General features: G+C 39.0%; 1 protein-coding gene across 12 annotated transcripts in view; it reads left to right on the forward strand.

The window, feature by feature from the left end:
- LOC121528074 (calcium-activated potassium channel subunit alpha-1-like) overlaps positions 1-20,746 on the forward strand; it is a 142,095-nt gene that overhangs the window by 96,155 nt on the left and 25,194 nt on the right. For 5 of the 12 annotated variants that reach the window (XM_041815210.1, XM_041815215.1, XM_041815211.1 and 2 more), the window contains exons 10-21: positions 1,432-1,542; positions 1,630-1,735; positions 2,231-2,313; positions 3,209-3,278; positions 3,451-3,606; positions 3,823-3,932; positions 6,243-6,311; positions 6,755-6,841; positions 7,786-7,862; positions 8,685-8,693; positions 15,001-15,033; positions 19,401-19,494. In XM_041815210.1, coding sequence (XP_041671144.1) covers positions 1,432-1,542; positions 1,630-1,735; positions 2,231-2,313; positions 3,209-3,278; positions 3,451-3,606; positions 3,823-3,932; positions 6,243-6,311; positions 6,755-6,841; positions 7,786-7,862; positions 8,685-8,693; positions 15,001-15,033; positions 19,401-19,494 — 1,005 coding nt within the window. The remainder of the gene's footprint in view (positions 1-1,431; positions 1,543-1,629; positions 1,736-2,230; positions 2,314-3,208; positions 3,279-3,450; positions 3,607-3,822; positions 3,933-6,242; positions 6,312-6,754; positions 6,842-7,785; positions 7,863-8,684; positions 8,694-15,000; positions 15,034-19,400; positions 19,495-20,746) is intronic. The other 7 variants (XM_041815214.1, XM_041815217.1, XM_041815218.1 and 4 more) reach the window with 2 other exon arrangements.

Genomic DNA, 20,746 nt, shown 5'->3' on the forward strand with positions numbered 1-20,746 from the left:
TCACTAGTTAGATCGTAACACCAGTAAATTTTTTAAAGATATAGTTTAGGTCATCTTTATGCCTTTGTTGATAGAGAAGGACAGCAGATAGAATCAGAAACAGGGATGAGAGAGTTGGGGAGAGACATGTGGGAAAGGAGCCACATGCCGGGTTCGAAACCAGGTTGCGTGCATACATGGGGTGTGACCTAACAACTAGGCCATCTTCACAGGGCAGGCTGAGTGTCTCAAAGCTCCACAGACAGTGAAGGTAGTATGTCAGTACGTCAGACATTGCGATGTTAGTATTACAGACGCTGAGATGCCAACGTAACCCCTACTGCATCTGTGTACCAGGGAAGTTAGAGTTAGAGACGGTGCACAGAGGAAAACACCAGCAGCAGGTTTGCTGTGCTCAAACTGCCTGCCATTAAAAAAGTATTTAGGGTGAAATAAATTATGTTTTGAAATTTTGATTCCTAGACATTTTGAATTAGTCCAGAATTGTAGAAGTTAAAATTTGCAATTCTTTCATGAATCGAAATATGAATAGGAAATAGGACAAGCTGAAGGAGAGCAAAAGGTTGCTCAGAGGGCAGTCAGCGTTGATGGCGGTAAAAATAATGAAGAGCTTTCACTCACGATTCTGTTGTGTCTGGTGTGAGACGCCCATTTATTTCAGCTGATGCGTGTTACGTCACTTATGATAACTCAGTGCAGTCTCCTGAGTGGGAGAGAAAAAGCTTTCAAGCAAAAACGCAGAAGACTGCTGGGACATGTTTCGTGCCAGTATCTTGCTAAGAAGGTCGTGCTGACTGACACAAAAAGGCTTTTGTATTTTAGGCACGAAGGATACTTCTAATTGAAATACATCAGTTTGACATCCATGTTCACACAAACCTTCGTGACTGGTGTACAAGCTGCCATGACGCTGGGCTGCACAGTAAAATTTCCAGCTGTGGTTCTTTCTGAGATGCTGCACACCAAGTGTATGGAATTCTCAGAGTAAATATATTATTTTAGTTTAAAAATCCTCGATAAAAATGATCTAGATTTACAGGTAGATCCAAAGTGGGTTCCTTACATGAAGGAAGTGGGACTCTGTGTTAATGGAGATGGAGAGTGTGCTGTTTTCATAATCTCCATCCAGTAAACTCTGATCCTTCATAATCTGTTACCGTAATCCACATTGCTCCCTGACCTATTCATTCAGTCCTCTCATCCCGACAGGAACATAAAACATCCCCTCTTTAACATAGATTTTATTATCAGTCTCCTAAATACACCAGTACTGATTACTTTTCATTTCCATTACATCTCTCTCATCACAGATTGGATTCCAGGACGAAGAGGATGAAACAATGATTGTGTGTATGTTTGTGTCAGTGTGGGTGTTGGTTTTTACTTCAAATACATTTTTGCTTCATTGTTATTCTGCACCTCCGTTTTCAGGCACATCGTGGTCTGTGGTCATATTACACTGGAGAGTGTGTCCAACTTTCTAAAAGACTTCCTACACAAGGACAGGGATGATGTCAATGTAGAAATTGTTTTTCTCCATAAGTAAGTGTCATTTATTCTTTTCATGTCCCTGGAAAAAAGCAAAAAATAAAGTAAATAAAAGTAAGAGCTTTTTTTTCTGTCTTCCAGTATTTCCCCTAATCTTGAGCTGGAAGCCTTGTTCAAACGTCACTTCACTCAGGTGGAGTTTTACCAAGGGTCCGTCCTAAACCCACACGACCTGGCCAGAGTAAAGGTAACTATGATAAATCTCCTCCTCCGTTGCTTGGATGGAAACTTTGATTTACTGCTCAGCAACCCTTGCCTCCTGCACTTTTTTGTTTTGTTTTTTAAATTGAGAAGTCTTTCAATAAAAACTGTACTCCATAAGGTGTACTTACCCAACAGTTAACATCCATTTTTGTTTCATGGATGAACTTCTCATCATGAGGGCCAAAAGCTGTTAAAAGTAGCTTCCTGATGGATCCCAGAATGCCTTGCGAGGAAGGCCATTTTTAACAGCTTTCTCCTCAAATGTGCATGAAACTCATCCATGAAATGAAAAAGGTGGTTTACGGTTCAGTAAACAACCCCTAAAGAGAGAACTTTGTATTAAATAGTCATCAATACAACATATTGGTATAAATATGAAACAATTGTGGTTTGAGCTGAGCTATACTCTACTTGTCATCTTTTTTTTTTTTTTTTTTTTACATAATGTGCATTTAAATCAACTGTGTCTTCTTTTTAGATTGAATCAGCTGATGCTTGCTTAATCTTAGCAAACAAATACTGTGCTGACCCCGATGCTGAGGATGCATCTAATATCATGAGGTAAAACTGCTTCAAGAATATACAGTACATACATCTCTCTGCATATGCTCCCTGGTTTCTTCTTTTACCCTTTGACACATTAATCTGCTCAAGTGTTGCAGTTTTTGTAAACTTTTCTGTTTTTGGAGTCACAGTACAAAAGTTCAAGACAAAAAGGACAATTGATAAAATTAATATACAAATATTAAAGTAGCGATCAGTTACTGAAAAATCTAAGATTTCATGCAATAAGCTCAATTCAAAAGTAGATTTTTTCCGTTATTTTACCAGCGCCTGGTTGTCATATAGAACTACCTCCAGACAGTGCCTGTACTGAATCTCAAAGCTGTTTACTGACCCCCAGTAAACAAAAGCAGTAGGAAGCAAAACTGATAGAAAACACAACTGAGGCACTTAAAGACTAATTTTGCTTCTCATAACTGAAGAAACAATCTATTTCAATGGACATTTTATGTATATGATCATTTAAATAAGCTATTTTACAGTTTATATTCATACAACTGATTATTTAAAAAATCGGTTTTATTCTGTATAGTCAGAGAAAATAGTTTCAAATGTTGAAATTTGGGTTACTAAGACTTTGCTAAGGGAGTTTGATGGTTCAAATCCCAGTTGATGCATCATCAGTTTCTGGTTTGGGCCCTTGGGCAAGGTCCTTAACTCCTGGAACACATGTCTACCCGTCAGATGTATGTCACTTTGGATAAAAGCGTCTGCTAAATCTGTTAGCCTATGACTGCAATCTACGTATGTGTTAGCATCAAGGTAACAAACTCAGCTGTCAATGCCAATCCATCTCTCAGGATCTTCAAATTCAGTGATTTTGAACAGTAACTTTCCTAAGAGTTACAAATATTTTAACTTCATTATGTTTTGTTCTTTTGTTATGCATCAGGGTAATATCAATCAAGAACTACCATCCCAAGATCAGAATAATCACTCAAATGTTGCAGTACCACAACAAGGTAGGTTTCCTCTCTTACTTGAAATAATAATAAAAAAGTTTAGTTGTGCTAGTTTCTCAGAGTAGTCCCAGGATCTTGATAGTGATATTAATATTTAAGTTAGCTTACACTGATAGGATTTAATGAAAGTTTTGGTTTTGGTTCAATATATGCATCTTTTTTTTCCCTCCAGGCCCACCTCTTAAACATCCCAAGCTGGACCTGGAAGGAGGGAGACGACGCCATTTGTCTCGCCGAGTTGAAACTGGGCTTCATCGCCCAGAGCTGCCTGGCTCAGGGCCTCTCCACCATGCTGGCCAACCTTTTCTCCATGAGGTCCTTCATCAAGGTAGCTACAGCTAAAACTCCTCCATCTGCGCTCCCTGGATTAAGTTCAAACATAAAGTTGGCCTCAAACATGGTCTGAATAGATAATAATGGTTATCCCAGATGAGACCCATGTGCAGCATCTGGACAGTGGGTGGAAATAGATTTCTTTCTATTCTTTCCCCGAGATCAGTTCAGTCTGTTATGGTCTGTAAAATGTGATAAATCTGTGCTTCAGATCGAGGAGGACACATGGCAGAAATATTACCTAGAGGGAGTAGCCAATGAGATGTACACAGAGTACCTGTCCAGTGCCTTCGTGGGATTGTCATTTCCTGTGATTTGCGAGTAAGTGCAGTGAAATATGTGTTTTTCTCTTTTTCTTTGCTTTTCCACACTCATACTTTTGACTGTGTCTTTGAACGGTGATAGAAATTGACACTGCTTGGCGTTGAGATTTGGTGTTTTTACTAACAAAACTTTTTAGAATGATGGGCCAGTGATAAAAGTGAAATTTAAAAAACAGCAAGAGGTACTTTGAGTATAGAAAGAAGATTAGACTGTTAACCTAATAGAGTTATACGAAAGCTAAAGGACACCACATCCATCCTTTGTTTTCCACTTACCTCACTTTTTTCTCCATGCTGGAGACAGCTGAGACAGGCAGTATTATGCTTTCAATTCATCTGTCCTCCATCTGTACATGTACAGTCCATTTGAATGTACATCCATGCAGGTCATTTTTGTGATTGGATACCTTGAGAACACTATTAAGGATTTCTTTCAGAATTTTAACAAATGTCATAACTGACCCAAGCATGAGCTGATTAGATTTTGGAGATCAAAGGTTATTGGTGGTCCCTTGTAAGATTTCTAATAGTTGTACTACCACAGAAATTACCCCAGCCTTTCTTCTTGACCTGCTGTACTTTGGCTGTCTAGAAATTGTTGTAACCACCAGTACATTGCCCATTTTAGGACATCTTCACATCTCAAAGCCAGGTGTCAGACCTTAAAATTAAAATGCATCAGGTCTCAAGAAAACTTTTGCCATATGATAAACCCTAGAAGAAAAGGTCTCAGAAAAAAAAGGCATCAGACTCAGACCAAAAGGTCTCAGGAGAAACGGCATCAGACTCAGACCAAAAGGCCTCAGGCCAAACAGTATTAGACTTAGACCTAAAGGTCTCAGGAGAAAGGGCATCAGACTCAGACCATAAGGTCTCAGGAGAAACGGCATCAGACTCAGACCGTAAGGTCTCAGGAGAAACGGCATCAGACTCAAGACCATAAGGTCTCAAGGAAAAATAGGCATTAGACTCAGACCAAAAGGTCTCAGGAGAAACATCAGACTCAGACCAAAAGGTCTCAGGAAAACGGCATCAGACCCAAGACCAAAAGTTCTCAAGGAAAAACAAAGGTCAAAAGGTCACATGAAAAACAGCATGAAAAACAGGAAAAGAACGTCCTAGGAAAACACATCAGACTCAGATCAAATGGTCTTAGGGAAAAGGCATCAGACTCAAGAAGAAAAGACTTCTATTTGGTATGTTTTTTTGGAGGGGTCTACAAGAGGCTGTTTTCTTAAGTCACGTAAGTTATTAAGTTATCAGAAAACGGACTTAAAAATCTAGTACTGTGTCCAGTTTCTTGCTTTGTGTGAACAATGTAGGCTATGAGTCACCTTTTTTTCACAAATCCATCTATTAAATATACAGACCAGTGGCTCTCAGTAAGTGCAGCCTGAAAACCAACCCCCATGTCCTTAATGAGAAATCATGTCTGAGACTTCTGAAAACTCAACCCCTCAAATGTATTTGATAAAAATGTTGAAGTTTGGACCTGAGATAGAACAAGGGGAGCTGTCATGGGGACGTCTGTTGTCTAGTAGTTATGTCCTCATATCCCAAAAACAGAGGCTCTTGTCCTTAGCGCAGGCGACACCAGGGGTTCAAATATAGCATGTGGCTCCTTTCTATAGCACATCATACCCATCCTCAGTTTCCAGCTTTTTCCACTGACAATAAAGACATTAAAGCCCAAATAAATCTTAAAAGAAAAAAAAAATGATTACAAAAGCCTCGGGATGATATGCCTGAAAATGTTCATTTTACTTAGTTTCTCATGGTAATGTGTAAATTTGGTAGCTTTCTAAATGCCTTGAGGAATTTGCACATAACCATGGGAAAATACAGCTTTGTTATCCCAGGATAACAAGATAAATAAGTAAAAAATCAAAAGAAAACAAAATTTACTAGTCCTCCCAGTGAAACAGAACATAAAGAATTATGGATGTATGTCCGCTAAGGGCCTCAGTACATATTAGACTCTTTGCTACACTTTTTTTCTTTCAGGCACATATTCTTGACCTACTAAAAGCAACTCTGTGACCCACTTTTGTTCCCAACCCACCAGTTGAGAACCATTGATTGAGCCAATATAGTCACATTCTGAATGATGGATATGTTTGTTAAGACTCATGTTTGCTGGGATAATCCACAAAGTGGGGATTACACAGAAAAAAAACTTTTGTCAGTCTCAAAAATGCAACCCAGACTTCAAAGTGAAAAAATTTGCCACTCAAAGCTTAAATCATTTCAGAAACTACAAACACTTAGCATGAAAGAGGTCTAATGATGTTGTTATTCTGTTTTGCAGACTGTGCTATGTGAAGCTAAAGCTCCTGCTGATAGCTATAGAGTACAAGTCTGATCAAAGAGAAAGCAGGTAAGTGGATTGTTCAAGTCATTAAAATTCATGGGTTTGAAAAAACTTTAATATGCAGGTGTGTTTGCTGTCACTGATGGAGCTACTTCGACTCTGTGTTTGACTATAAACAAGGCGGCGAGAAAATGTGCTAAATTGGCATCTAAACTGGCTTGTTCACAGACAACACAGGCGGCTCTGATAACATCCTGACAAATTAATTGGGGAAGGTAGCAGTTGGGGTCTTTAAACACAGCTGATGAATGCTTTAGTTGGATGTACTGATGCTCATTTTATGCTATTTAAAGTGTCACTGCTATCCGCTTTCATCAACTTAATTTAATAAACACAGGCCATCCTGCCAATGTGTTGCCAAAACTGATCCTGGCAGCATCACCTCCAGTGATTAATGCAAAGCCTTCCAGACTCTGTGGTAAAACTTGACCCTTTTAACATCTTCACAGCACCCTGATAAACCCTGGAAACCATGTGAAAATGCAGGAGGGGACCCTGGGCTTCTTCATTGCAAGTGATGCCAAAGAAGTAAAGAGGTAATTAATGGGGCTAGAGATTAAATGAGTCTGAAAGCGACTCTTGCTAGCTTTGTTAGCTGTGCTGCATAAGCCTCTATGTTCTGTAGTATCTCTTTTCTTTCACAAGTGTCATACAATCCAGAAAGAGTGCTCAGATCAACCGATCATCAATCAGTCTTTATCTGAAAGGAGTCAAATCATAAATGTTATGTCAAGACACTTCCCAAAACATGTCTATACTGTACCTTTCTTTGATTATTTAGACCCAACAATGACCCACCATGAGCACCACACTAAGCAATATTTAGGAGGTGGGGGTTTGTCAGGGTTAGAAATGCCAACAGAGACAAAAAGATTATTGAATTTTCTGTTGAATATTTTATGAATCAAAAGAGATATTGAAGAAAAAAGGGATAAATTATATACTTAACTCTTGTTTGTTTAGATCTGTGAGTCAGTCAGCTTTATTTGTGGATAGCCAGTATACTTAGCTTTTTATTTCCCAAACTCTAAGACTCCCAGTTCACCCCCACCGAGAGCTAATAGGTACCTACAGAAGAGGATAAGGGCCAGAGGTGAAGGAAAAAAATAATGCTCTGCACTTAGAGAATAAAGTTGAATTTCAAGAAAAAGTCAACATGTTGAGATAAATGTATACATTTTGAAAATATACCCAAACCTTATTAGCCTGATGATGTTCTGCCACCTGTGATCTTCATCAAGCTCATCCCCTGAGGTAATGAGCAAGTGAAGATTTTTTCATTGTCCATGCACCTTTAAAATGCCCTATTTTGCCCACTTTGGGGGGATGTTCTGAGGATTTGAATGTCGAAATTTGCCTCTGGCACCAGAGCTGCTGAAAAAGTGGGTGGTCACTGCTGGGCTCTATTGAGATGCTTGCTAAAGGTTGGCTGCTCAGCCATAAAGATGAGCTGGCTAATAAAGGACTTCTGTTTCCTCAGAGCGCTGTTTTACTGTAAAGCCTGCCATGATGACATCACTGATCCCAAAAGGATAAAGAAATGTGGATGCAAGAAATGTGAGTGACTCCTTGTAATAACACTGTCAAAGTTTGCTTAATTTCATGAATATTTATTCTCAGACTGACGTGAAACAGTCCTGGGTTAGCATCAGTGTAGCACTGTGGTGTGTTTACATTAAACTCACATACAGCTCAGTTTCTGCATTAGCTATTCACTGGAACTTTTACACTGAAGGAGTTAATAGGATTTCTTGTCTGCAGCAAAAACAAACTCCAAGTTTCTCCTGTGAAAGTACAAGTTTGGGCCTCTGTTTGACAAAAATCACATTTGAAATTAGTGAACTTTAGTTCATTCAGTAGCAAAATCACTTTACTGGTTCTTATTCATGTGCAAAATTTTGTTTTAACACCCCCAAATTTTAAGATATTATCTCCTCAGATCTGTGTTCTGTTTGTCTTTCGATGGTCTGAATCATCAATAGCATATTTTGTCTTAAACTGCATTTTAAAAATAAACCATCAACTGATAAATTCAGCTCATTTACTCCTCTCAAACCACCTTTAAACACAGTCTAAATGTGCATTTTGTCTGTTTGCCTGTTTGGATGTTTGCCATGATTTTTTATATATAATATCTGTCTGTGATGTAACTCTGTGATGGCGTTCAGAGAGACTGTTAACACCACAGGTACCCCAGTGAATCACCTGTTTATAGACTTAAACATGACCTGCTGTTGTGTTGTACTCTCATTTTGATTTAAAACAGCTTTTCATGTTTTAACTACCCCGTTTTAAAGCTTATCTTAACATTTGATGTATTCTCTTCCTGCTGCTCGGGAACTTGACATACTTTTCTTTTAAAAAACATTCACTTTTTAGTGATATATTGTGAGTAACATAGATTTATTTACCCTCTGAAAACAAAGCCTGCTACTTCTTATTAAAGCAACTTGTTTGTATGTAATGTAAATGTTGCATGTACACTGGTTGATGCTGCCTGGATCTCCACAGTTGTCATGTGCACGTCACTTACAAATCCGGGAAAGAATTAACAAAAGAGCAATAAAATTAACCGTGCTTGTATTTTTTATAGTACAACTATGTGAGAGAGATGTGGATTAACATTTGAGCATGCAAATCCTAACCATATTTTCCTTTTTTATTTGAAACCTGCATTAAAAACTAAAACATCTCAGTACTGCCTGCATGAGCTGGTAATACTTTAGATAACCACCAGATGTCACCACAGTACTTCAAAAAAAAACATCCTTACATCAAAAGCATTGTTAAACTACATCAGAGAGCTATAGGGGGCTTGTTAAATTTTTTTTTCTTTCAAACTTTGAAACAAACTCAAAATATGTAATCAACTCTAGTGACAACATTTTTTCTCACCATATTTTTGGGCTAATATTAAAGTTATTGTGTGATGTATAACCTGAGAACTCTGAGGTTTCACACAAGTTTGGAACTATTTGATTTTTGTCATTTCTGGATGAGTTGATACATCTTTTCAAGCCTTTTTTATCCTTCTGTTAAAAAACCCATACTTTTATAATCCACAGCTAGAATTATATATCAAGTCTAAATACTTTTCTAATATAAACACTCAAATCATGTTTTTCTCTTTCTGCACTTTCCTATTAGCAGACAAGTACAGTTTTGTTACCTTGACATGTTTCGACTGACATGTTCCTGCAGTCTTCATCAGAAGAGTAATGTGATTTTCTCTACCAGCTGATCCTATGTAGGTGTGGTCGTTCTGTCTTGATTGACAGAACAACAACATGGGCGCTGTCTGGCAGCTTCTTGACAGCAACCCAGGTGTGGGGCAACATGTAAGTCCCCTCACTCCAGTTCATAGTCCTATAGGCCTGTTCTGAATCTCAGTGGCTTCCCTGATCCATCGTTGGTACTTGTTGATCTCTGAACGAATGACCCCAGCACGTTCTCAGTCCATGATGTGGTTCTCCCTTTTACATTGGTCTGATATGGCTAAGCAACATCATGTGACACTTCTGAGGAAGACTGCAGGAACTTAGCAGCCGAAATAAGACAAGGTAAAACAAAAACTCTACCTCTCAGTCAATAAGGAAGAAATTAAAGTTTTTATGAAGTTTTTTGAATTATTGCTCAAATCCTGTCTTATAGTTCTGGTGTTTCGGTACTGGTCTAACCTCAGGACCCAACACCACCTTTTGTGAGAAATCACAACCCAAAGTTCTGAAAATAAAACAATGACATTTATTTAGAGAAAATATTGCAGTTTGGATGTTAGAAGAGACAAAAACAGGACTAAACAAAGAGAACAAACATGCATATGTTTTATTTTACCCCCTTTACAATGATTACGTGTGAATTCTGGTTGTTGTCCAGAGATCTTGAGAAAATAACACATTATCATGGGAACACCCATGTCTTGTTATCCCGAGACAGCAAGATAAATATGTTGAGATTTCAAGAAAACAAGCAAAATTTATCCGTGGAGTAAAATAATGCATGCATGTCTGCTTAGAGTTTCTTTCTATCATAGCCTTTCGCCACAAACAGCTCTGTAACCCACTTTTGGGTGCCAATCCACCAGCTGAGAACCAACAGTTAGTGGACAAAGGCATGTAGGCATTATGTAGAAGTGAAAGTAGAAGTGATGGAGTCAAAAAGAAAGCTACATTTTTAAGCTCATGACCCGCCTTCCCTCCAACTTCAACCCTCCTGACTTGCTTCCCATTTTTACCCCTAAGCTATTCTACTTGAGGACCTCCTGATATTTCCCCTGCTACTCTCACAGATGACCCAACTGATTTACCCACAAAAACCTGGAAAAAAAACCCCTCCTAATCTGGCATTTTAGTGCTGTCAGAACAAAGCTAACCCTGTGCATCCCAGCAGCAGCCTTCCTCTGTGCTCCTCCTGTCTTGCCTCTGTCCAACTCTTCCTCCAGAGTGACCCTCGACATTAACCTGCTCTTCCTCTCCTCTCGTCTCGACCCCGCCACTGTAGCCAAGACGGCCACCTACAAGAAAATGACACTGGCATGTTGTTTTGATTGCGGCCGCTCAGAGCGGGACTGCTCTTGCATGCCAGTTAATGTGCGTTGTAACACGGACTCCCCTCGACGCCACATCCAACTCTCTGCTGTCTCTGTTAATGATTGCTCTGCCACTTTACGTGCCTGTAAGTTGTCGCCATGACATGTGCTCTTCAGTGTCTGTAACATGCACTGTGTTAGCCGTGCGGTGTGTCGTTAGCTTGTGTGCTGTCTAGCTGTAGTCGTCACTGTCATGGACGTAGATGTCGCTTTACTTGTGTTAGAGCTGACTGTAAGTGTTGTAAAGCATGCAAGGAAACTGTTTTCTGGTGTTTTGTTAGAGAATGTGAAATCAAATTAACATCAAGTTGTCTAGACATCACTTTTCCCCTAAAACACAGCATGTTTCCACATTTAACTGGCTTAAAAATCCTCCAGGATTAAAGCTAGAATCAAGAGAATGCACAGCTGTGCATTAATGCCAAAAAACTTGGGAATCTTGGTGAAAAAATGCATGCTTTTTTGAATTATTTGCTATGAAGCAAGTGTGCAAGTGCTGTTAAAGATGTCACTGGAGGGGGGGTTAATTCATCTGTTTAATAATTACCAGAATAAAATTCACTTTAACCATATATAACAGCACCATACCCTCCAGAAATGGGTGACCAGGATAGGATTTGAGAAATTTATATGTATAAACGCCACCGACAATTAATTAAGACAAGGCTGTTTCAACAGCTCCCTAAGGGACTGTTTTAGGGAAGCGGTGCATGTATTTCCAAATGTACTGGTTCATTGGATTAGGATCAAAATCTGCAACAAGTATTGGGGGTGTAAATCTCCAAAACACGTCAAGTACACAAGCAAGTGTGTATTTTATCACCAACAGAGAAGCTCTGGACTTGAAAAAGGCCTTTAAAAGTTAAACATATTGTCTGAATTGTACAAAACAGTGGTATGAAGCCGGACAGCAAAAGGAATAAAAGACAATAGAATCAAACAAGACTGTGTTTGATGTTGGTGAATGAACCTCAGCTGAATAGAGCTGAGTATAAATTCTTAATTTAAGTGTGATTCCCCTTTAAAGCCAGAGGGCATGTTAAATTACTCTGATGTATTGCAAGAGGCATGAAGAATGTGTCTGAGTTTGCAGAGCCTTGATACAATTTGCTGCAAAACATTGTAGTCTGTCATACAGCTTTAGTGAATGTTTCTTGATCAAAGACCATTCTGTGTGGAGTTGAACGTCTCCGGGCATTTCCACCCCTTCAATATGTCTTCCAGGCGTGTGTGCTGCGAGCATCGCCCAGGCTAGCTCAGCTCAAGCAGGGCTCTGGAGTTGCTGTCGACACGGTTCGGGAGACACGCGGAGCGAGGCCTTATACGGCCTGACATGGAAATTATGTTTGCATTTTCATTTTTGGAGTGCTACCGGTTGTCATGAAACTCAGCCTGACAGTTCCTAACCACCAGGCAGCCGAGTACGCCCCCCTCCGCCCTCTCCCCTCCTCTCTCGTTGTGGGACAGATGCTAGCCTGTTAGTCCTGTGACTCTGCTCGCGCCCTCCGATTGCAGGCGACAGATGCCAGGACCAGCAAGGTCCCTGTTTGAACATTGCTGTCACTGTCCTGCCTTAAGCTCAATGCATGACCTTTATTATAAGCAAGGGGTTGAAATAAGGTACTAATGAGCATGTGTGGGACTCACCGCTCCGAAAAAAAAGTGACTCACTGAAAAAGTTCCATGTAGCCAGGCTGGTTGTGTCAGACGGTGTAGAGGAACAGGAAGAGCTTCTGGGAGGAAAAAAACAAACATGACATTATTGACAAAAGAATCTGGAGTATTGTCACATATTATAAGTCCTGTTAAATAAATACTAACACACTGAGATCTATGCTGTAAAAATCAGACATTTTCACTTTCAAAGACATCTGACTGGGGACACACTCAAAGGGATATTTCAGTATTTTTGATGCTGGGTTGTATATTTTGGTCTCTCCATTAAGGGGAGCGTTAAAGGAAGTTGTGCTATGTAGTGCCACAGACAGGTACAGTGTTACATAGCATATTTGTTGCAGGACAAAATAGGACCAAACTCAAAAGCTTTCTAGGGGAAAACCCTCTAAAATCTGTCCATATAGCATACATCTAAGACAACTTTGATTTCAGCCTGTTTTGACTCCAAATTGTCTAAATTATGTGAAGGAAATATATCCAGCTGTAGGACTGTATAGCATGGCTCCCATTTGCACTCCCTTAAAGGACAATGCACAGTTAAATGTAACTAATCTAACAACTGGATCTGCTTTTTAGCTCTACTGTCAGAAGTATCCAGGCTCAGTTATGCTTTTCACGTGGACGGCTTCATGGACACAAGCTAACACGGAATCATGACACCAAAACATCTTTATTCCTAGCGCTGGCTTCCACCTTGCTGCAAACCGATATTCTCCTAAAAGCTAGGGGGCAGTGTCTTAAAAAACATGTCTGTAGCATGTTTTGACATCCGAAGCATCTGCATCTGTTGAAATTTTACAGATGTGCACGATCGGGCGAAAACATTCCCCACAAGACCCCCACAAAGGGGCATGTCTGAAGATTTTAGTTTAAAGAACTGACACTTGCGACTCGCGGATGCATCAACCAAAAAACAAGCTTAAGACTTACTATGAACTACTAATGTGTGACACAATGGTATGTGCTCCTGTAGATGACAAAAGTCCATAACATCTGTCATTTCAAGAAAAACATTGCCTATTGTAATAGTGCTGTACTCACAGTCTTAGAGTGTCACAGGGCTGTCTCTGATTGTTAAGGCCTTCACTGCTTTAGCCATGTAAAAGTTTTACTGCAGATGACGATGATAAATATATACCAAACTACACAACGATAAAGATAAGTGGAGAAAGAATGTACATAATCTGCCTTAAAGTTTGAAAAAGTAAAATTCACAAGGAATCCCAGTTTATTATGGGATATGTAGTCCCTTCATCCAAAAAATATGTGCGCAGTCATATACCTTTGCCTTTTTTTGTTTTTTTGAATGCTGTTTTTACGCTGAATAATATATCTAACTGCCACAAGTACAGGAGTAGCTGGTTGGCTTGGTTCCAGGATTAAAATTGTAGGGTTCTGAGGAATAATAATGGAGGAATTGAATGAGGAAATTTACTTCCAGAACTAGAAAAGTTGAAAAAGTATGCAGGCATCATTAAGCTCTAAGGTCATAAGTGCCTAGCCCAACTTCAAAAAATGCCAAAATATCCCTTTAAGTTGTGGTATTAAAATACTGGGGTTATGGTTATGATGCTTTTTAGTTTTTTAATCAGGGACTATTTATTTCAATTCTATGACAAAAAACGGTCTCTTATTAATCTGCCGCCCCCTGTTGATTAAAAGGGTTTAATGCAACATGCATTTTGATCAAACTGATTAAAATTGTCAGGTATGTAATGTCATTTCTGATACAGTTTAAGCTGAGCTTTTATGGGGGTTTTTTTTCCCATTAAAGCGTTAAAATTTAAAGCCAAAAGAGTCAAAAAAATGTTAGCGCAAACATACAAATGCCTATTATTTTATCATTAAGAAATTAGAGTTATCAAGTAAATTTGAAGCAAAACTATGAACTTAACCCAGTTTTGGCCTTTTATTTTCAATGTCTTTCTTTGTCATTAATGGAAGAAAATCCATGTATTAGAGGTTTGAAAATAGCTGAACGAAGACTGCAGCTGGGGTCTGACGTTCTCTCAGCATTTGCTTCTTTCATTTATAAAACAGACTTGAATCTCCTGTGAATTTAGAGGTAATCATAAACTAAACTTAATGTAGAAACTAAAATTGTTTGATCAAATTGTGCTCAGGTTTAACCTCCACATCACGATGTTTTGGACTCATCAAATCAGAGCTGACTTTAACGCCTAAAAAAGTCTGTTCATATTCATAACTAAAATCCACTGCTTACTGACCACAAAAGCCCTCTTCTAACTGACCTGTGTTTTATATCTCATTGCTTTGCCCATGTTATCGTTAAGGCACATTTCTCCTTTTTAAAGTGCCTTTAAGAGAAGCCTGTCAGCCTTCAGTTCCCAGATGTCATGTATAATTTGCTTCTTTCATTACAACCTGTTCCTGGCTGTAACCTCTCATCTGTCTCTGCATTTTTTCCAGCTAAAAATAGCTATAATGGATATATCAAATCAAGTAAGTTTTCATTTCCATCCTTTCTCTCTTTATTGCCATTTGTTTTCAACTCTTACTGTCATGCATTGTAAGTCTGTAACCTGCTTTTTCACCGTTTCCCACCCATCGCTCTCCTCAGTCTTTCATCATCCATCATATGAGAATGTTTGTGGTTGGTGTTGAGTGTATCGGTTACAGTAGATGGTGCTACTGCATCACTGTGGGTGTGAATGATTAAATCCACAGGGATAAAAACAAAATAAAAGGCAAGATTTTTTTCATATTTAGACAGGAAGCATAAAAAGAATCCAGAAATAATCAACTGTGCACTATGTGGGACGTCCACTTTAACAGGATCTGTGAAAGGCAGCAGATCTGCCACAAAGTGTTGTCCTGCAGAAGTGCTGTGTATGTTTGACATGGGCCAGATGAAAAGAGGAGGTCTGGAGCAGGAGAGATAATCTTCCAGACAGCTGACTGTAGAAATAATCATCTTTATTCTCTATGTTTAGCTCTGGGCCATTTTTTTAGAGTAAGGGGAACACTTTTCATCTCCTTCTTTTGTCTGTTTTGTCGTGGTATCTTTACCAGCTTTACTTCTATTACAGCATAGCTCCAGTGGAGCTGTAAGCCTTCATATTTTAAATAGTCTAGAGCCTCATCCCTCCCTCATCAGGCATAAACTGTGCACAGCAGCTAGTGCTTGTTAATTCACATTGTCACCTCCTTGTTCTTATGGCATAACAATCACTGGAACACCTGAAAGCATACTTATTAATTCATGTTTATTATAAATATCAAAGCGAATGTCAAACCTGAGATTTCATTGGTGGCTATAACCAAGTGGTTAAGTGGTGTTTAATAAAAATGAGCTTTTTAATTATTCAGATATTAGCATTCTTGTGCCAGAAAGAATTACCCCCAAAAAGCAGTGATTGTGCTTTAATTATGATAAAAGTCACAAGATGTTTTATTAAAATACACACTGCAGGTCTTATTCAAGTCACTTTGAATCAAGCCCTAGTTTGTGGTTAAAGGGTTAGTTCACCGAAATCACAGAGCAGGCATTTTACTGCCCCCTGTGGTCTCTAGACGTGCATTCTGGTTCACTTTTATGCACCTATGTTTTGAAGTGTATGCCGCTTAGATTTAGGCTTCTGATGAAAAGACATCAAAGGTGAATTGGACTGTGTTTTTGGTACTCAGAGCATCAAATATTCAGATTTAAAAGGGGGTTAGCAGCATCTCTTTCCGGAAACAATGCACCCTACATTAAGGATGGGCAACGCTGATTACCAAAAGGGCGGCATTAATTACACTGTCAATGCCAAAGGGCCAAATTGTTACAAATTATTGGATATTCTCTATTTATCCATTGTGATTACTAAAAGAAAAAGTAGGTTGCTTTCGTGCCATTTTTTATTCCCACATTTTAATTACTAATAATTTAATGAAAGAAAAAGTATGTTGCTTTCGTGCCATTTATTTATCCCCACATTAATGTTTTTAAACTCAAGTGCAAATGATGATAAATTAAATAAGACTGACACAGAATTAAGCCAATGTCAAGCTGCTTTTTCAATGCAGTGAAAATGATCATTGTTTTTTTTTAAGTACTACTTGCATATTCATTTTTTAAATGTATTTAGCAATACATGCAGACATATTTACAGAAACAGTTACAGCCAATTGTACCTATTAATTTCTTTCAAAGATCTAAACATACACCAGTAATAAAAGATTATAAGAGAAATGTTTCTGTTTCATGTTTTAATGGCAGATGGTCATGTTTTCTTCACGTCTAAACAATATTGGTATTTAAAATCATCTTTGGTGGTTGCACTGAGTGAAGTGGAGGGCCACATGTGGCCCCTGAGCTGCCAGTTGCCCTCCCCTGCCCTACACGCTCAGGATAATCTACAGAACTCACTCAAAGGAAATGATTTGATTCAGGTCTTAAGGATGAGTATTTAAAACAAATTTTTGAATGTTTTGAGCCCCAAAAATGTGATCTTATCCAACAAACTTGTATCCAAAGAAAGGTACCAAAGGAAGTTAAGGTTATGTTTGATCCTTCCCAATACAAATTCAGTTATAAGAGTACAAACTAGTGTGAATAGGAAAAAAATGAAAATTGTTTTTATTTTTCATTTACATATTGTTTAAAACTGACTAACCTGGCAGAGCTAAGCTCATATTCCGTCCTGGCATCCTTGGTCTGCCGTAGATAGTGGTAGAAAAAAAGTACACAAATATTGAACTCCAATGATCAAACAGTTACTCTGGTTAAAATTCACTTTAGTACAAGTTGCAAGGTTAATCTCTGGCAAGAAAAAAGCAGACTTAAACTCATAGTAAGGCTTACTGATGCACTATGCGTCTTTAGAGATCTCTTGAACTCATAGGCGGGGGCTCTAACTCAGTGGATAACTTCACGCATGGTGCAAATGTGTCTCAAACAGAAACATTAGAAAAGGAAACCCAGCAAGGATCACTGTACAACAGGCAACATCCAAACACAACTAAACACATCTAAAACACAATGAACCACTGCCCATAGACCCCCCAGATTTAAAGTCACAGTGGGTGGAGCCTAGATTGGATCAACAATGCCAATTAACTCCAACACTGAAGACCATTTCACTTAGAATGGAGTTCAACAAGTCTGAAATAATTAACACTGAGATATCAAGACATCTAGCTGATACCCTGAGTCATATTTAAGGTGGTAATGGCTATTAGTACTAGTATAATTACTGAGGCACTGAAGACAAACAATCAAGGCTATCAACTTAGCTAGGTACCATACAGGAAAGGAAGGGAATGTGCCTTTTTAGTGATAATGAGTGAAATTTGATTTAAAAAAAAAAAACAAATTGAATCACTTTTTTCCCAATGATTAGGTCCTGATTTTGACTCGTCTTTATTTAGCAGTTAACGACGGCCCCTTTATCCAGTCATCAGCTTATCAATACAAGTCAGCTAAACTGAACCACAACTCCACCTCTCACACCGTTGCTGCTGTGTCCATCCCACTGGTAAACAACCGTAAAGGAAGCCTGCTGTCCCCTGCTGTGCCCCCTTCCCTGAGACTGACTTTCATGGGCTCCAAGGACCCAGGCCAGGTGGGGCGGCTACCAGTGGCGGCAGAAGAGGCTAGCCGGCTCCAGCGGGCACGTAGCCTCCCCATGAAATACAGATACCACCCCAGTCACTCCAATAACACCAAACTCAGCCACAGGCACTGTAAGGGCCAACCTCCCGCCCCATCCCCCCTCCCTCTTGGCGTGTTTGGCAGGCCTGTACTCAACAACAGCACAACCAGAGCATGTGCTTGCCAGGCTGGAGTGGTTGCATGTGTAGCATTCCTTACTAATGACCCAGTGTGTGCAGCTGTCAGCTGTGAGACATTAAATATTGAACAGGCCACGCAAGATGTGAAGGGCCAGTATGCTGGAGCATCTCCTCTCCACTGGAAGCCCCCGAACCTCAACAATTTCCATTATGGTGTCACTCTTTGACAAGCTAGCAGCATTTGAAAACCTGGGTTTAACATGACTCTTTTGACTTTATCTCTAAATGTATTACTTTCCTTGTTAAAAAGGACCACATGAATCATTGTTGTAAGATAATAAAGCATATTTCCAACACTCCTACTAATAACAAAAGCTGTTAAAATGTGATTAGCTTAAGCACATATCTTGCTGCTTTTGTTTTCTTTACCAACCACTGCAACAGAGTGGCCTTTTCTCATCTGCTCAGATATTAGCAACCTGATTAGTCACTCCAGGGTAAAACTTGTAATTTTTTCCTTTTAAGTGTATTTGTTTTGTGAAAAAAGACAGAGTCTAAGAGGCATCAAAGGAGTGCATAAATCCCTCTGGCTCAAGGACTGAGCTGAGTATTTGAGCACCTAAGAATAATGACTAGCAATCTCTACAGGATTCATTATTGGCACAAAATCCGCCTTATTACAAGTCTGATGGCAGATGTTTAAGAATAATAGATTAAATGAGGGTATATGTACATGATGATGTATAACTAAATCATAAACTTGTTGGCATGTGAATCAAAGGAGTTGTAATTAACAGATTAGGCTAAATCAGTAAGCATGATGGTTGATAATGGAGCCGCTGCACGTTTGCATCGTTATTTACAATCTAGAAAAAGCTGTGCTCATGTATCCTGTTGTCTCTCTGTACAAATAGTTTCTATTTAACTGTCTTGTCTGTTTCATTGTGCTCATCCAACTCTTCCCATTCTGTGTGTCTGAAACGATTATCACCTTGAATTCACTGACCTCTATTTGTGCCGTGTTGTTCTTTTATTGTTACTGATGCCCTTCCCTCTTGCCCTCTTTTAATTAATATTGCTTTCTTTCATCGCAGTTGAAGAGGACCAACAGTTGGCACTATCACCTAAAAAAAAGCAACGCAACGGAGGCATGAGAAATTCACCAAACTCCTCGCCCAAGATAATGAGGTAGGAAACCAACAACAGTGATATTTCTGCTTTATTTCGTTTTTGAAATGTTCATGTCCCCTGAGCACTGGCATGTGTTTGCTAAACTGTTTCCTACACTGTAGGATATTAAATTCTGTAATTACTAATTCTGAAAGCTATTATTGAATCATTTTGTAGCCAATTTTAAGATAGACAGCAAGCAGTAAGAATTACACTTTTGCTTTCTTTTAGTAAATAATCCACACAGCATTGAGCAATGATTGAATACATTTAAAACTCTGTTTCTGTGACTTAACTAAATGAATTCCAGAGCACTATTCGTACAGGATTAGTATTACCCGGGGACCTTTAGTACTTGTGAATTACCCTCTGGCCTCAGTGTTTGGTGCAGTGCATTCACACATGATAAGTGAAATCTGAAATGTACTTGAATTTACAGCCATTTCAGCAATGAAAACAAATAATGACTTTTCATTTCTAAAGTTCCTACCAAAATGTAATGCCTTGCCCATTGCATCCTGCAGGTAACGTTGTCTATGTGTATCCACATTTATAACAGTTTTTGTGCAGTTTAGTTTATTTATTTACCAAGGGACAGTGTGCAATGCCATTGATCATTCATACAAAGTAAATGAAAACATAGTTGCACCAAATTTAGCAAGTCGCTACTTTCCATCTATAGTCCCACATAATGCTGACACAAAACATGCATAAAAGTCCCTAAACAAAGGCAGACACCCGACAAGACCACAGCTGACACGACGAAGTACAAAAAATACACTGTTGATCATTACAGAGGACAATAAGTCCTACAATGTACAAATTGTATAAAGGTAAGAAAGTCACCTAAGTTGATGCTGTGGATGTTATTCTGCACTCTATTAATTTGGAATCCTTAGGCATGCACATCAACTCTCATCACACAGATCAGCTGTTGTTGCCTAATCACTGACTGTTGAGTGAATGTTGATCCACTTTGCAAAGTAAGTTGAAATGCTTGTTCCTGGTCAAAGAATGACCAGCTCAATCAGGAGGAGAAAGAGGCAGCAGCTACTGGCATGGTTAAAATGAAGCTACTGCAAGCCTGTAAACAATGGCGGCCAGTGAAAAGATAAGCGCTAATGTGGCTATAAGGGTAGCTTTGACAGAGCTGGGCAACATTTCTTTACTGATATCATTTCTTGGTAGAAAAGATGTTTTTGCTCTTCTCTCAATCTGCTTCAATGAAAGTTTGATTTACCAACGTGCTCTGGTGATAGTGAAGAATGAG

The sequence above is a fragment of the Cheilinus undulatus genome, linkage group 20, assembly GCF_018320785.1.
Source record: "Cheilinus undulatus linkage group 20, ASM1832078v1, whole genome shotgun sequence".
Classification (NCBI taxonomy): Eukaryota; Metazoa; Chordata; class Actinopteri; order Labriformes; family Labridae; genus Cheilinus; species Cheilinus undulatus.